The 1213-nt window shown below is 45.8% G+C and overlaps 1 protein-coding gene across 1 annotated transcript in view; it reads left to right on the top strand.

Moving 5' to 3' along the window:
• The window catches only part of LOC119585230 (transcriptional coactivator yorkie-like), a gene marked incomplete in the record, with an annotated part of 597 nt that extends 315 nt beyond the window's left edge, over window positions 1–282 (top strand). The window contains 1 exon segment of the mRNA XM_037933889.1: window positions 1–282. Coding sequence (XP_037789817.1) covers window positions 1–263 — 263 coding nt within the window.
• Window positions 283–1213: the final 931 nt, after the last annotated feature.

Genomic DNA, 1213 nt, shown 5'->3' with positions numbered 1-1213 from the left:
TCACCCACTCGAGGGAAGGCTCGGCGGACTCTACCTACGGCGGGGGCGGCGTGGGCGGCCTGAGAGTGTCGGGTGCCATGTCACCCAACACGGCCCCGCAGCACTTCCGGCACCACTCTTCGCCAGCATCCTTGCAACAGACCTTCGCTGTGCAACAGCAGCAGCAGGTTGGCCACCTGAACCTCAACGATGATATGGGGAGTCTTCCTCCTGGCTGGGAGCAAGCGAGGACTCCCGAGGGGCAAATATATTACCTCAAGTGAGTACACTGCAGATTGTCTTTATTTTCGTAACTTTTCGTAACTAATTAGTCGTTGGAGGTTTTAGTGAAAGAATTATGTTCTCGAGTAATAGCTCGTGGATTCGATCTAGACAGGCACGCTTGGAAACCGAACAAAAAATGGTGCAATAAAACGTAAATATTTAAAAATGGAATATAATTCAATTTATAATATGATTTGGATGATTTTTTCATCTAATTATGTATTACCGTAGAACGAGGAGTTGATCCGTAGTAGTTGGCCATAGGCCTACGTATTCGTATAGGCTTATCCCCCAAGGTGAGCTCCGCCTACCAGAGTAATGAGAAGGTGTCGTTTACTTTTAGGCCCATATCGGTTTCAATAAACGAAGGATTCTTCACCAACAATTGCCTTATAGTTGCTGGTAAATGTTAACCTTAAGATATATTCGCTTTGTCTCCGTACGAACACCTAGTGTAGGTCATTAGAGTCGGTACTTTTATCTACAATATCTTTACCTTACAATGATCTGTGTGACCACCAGGTGACCTCGCTATTATAGTCGAGGTCAACTGTGGTCACACAGTCCGCCAGGTAGCAACAAACCCACCGTCAGGTCGTGAGTAGGATGACCTTTGTGACCTTGGACAGAGGGGAGGGTTGGGGCGGTTGGATGGGGGGAGGGCATGAAGGTGACACAGGTAAAGTCAGTGATTATGCTTGTTCAGAGCGAAATGGTTGTCAGGAAATTGATGTTTTACGGGACTAGTTCTTGTTTGTTGTTGGTGGTTTGGAATCACGATGATTAGATAAGACTAGATAGTAGATAACGCGTGTTATCATGTGATATTTTGCAGTGGGCGACATTCATGCAGTGTATGGTCGTGACCCGAACGACCCAATAGAAGGTCATGACCTCACTTTTAACCTGACATAAGTGAAGTTGATTTAATATCACACCCGTATTTTTG

Source organism: Penaeus monodon, chromosome 19, assembly GCF_015228065.2.
Source record: "Penaeus monodon isolate SGIC_2016 chromosome 19, NSTDA_Pmon_1, whole genome shotgun sequence".
Taxonomy (NCBI): Eukaryota; Metazoa; Arthropoda; class Malacostraca; order Decapoda; family Penaeidae; genus Penaeus; species Penaeus monodon.
This window is presented reverse-complemented; position numbering and strand designations above follow the sequence as displayed.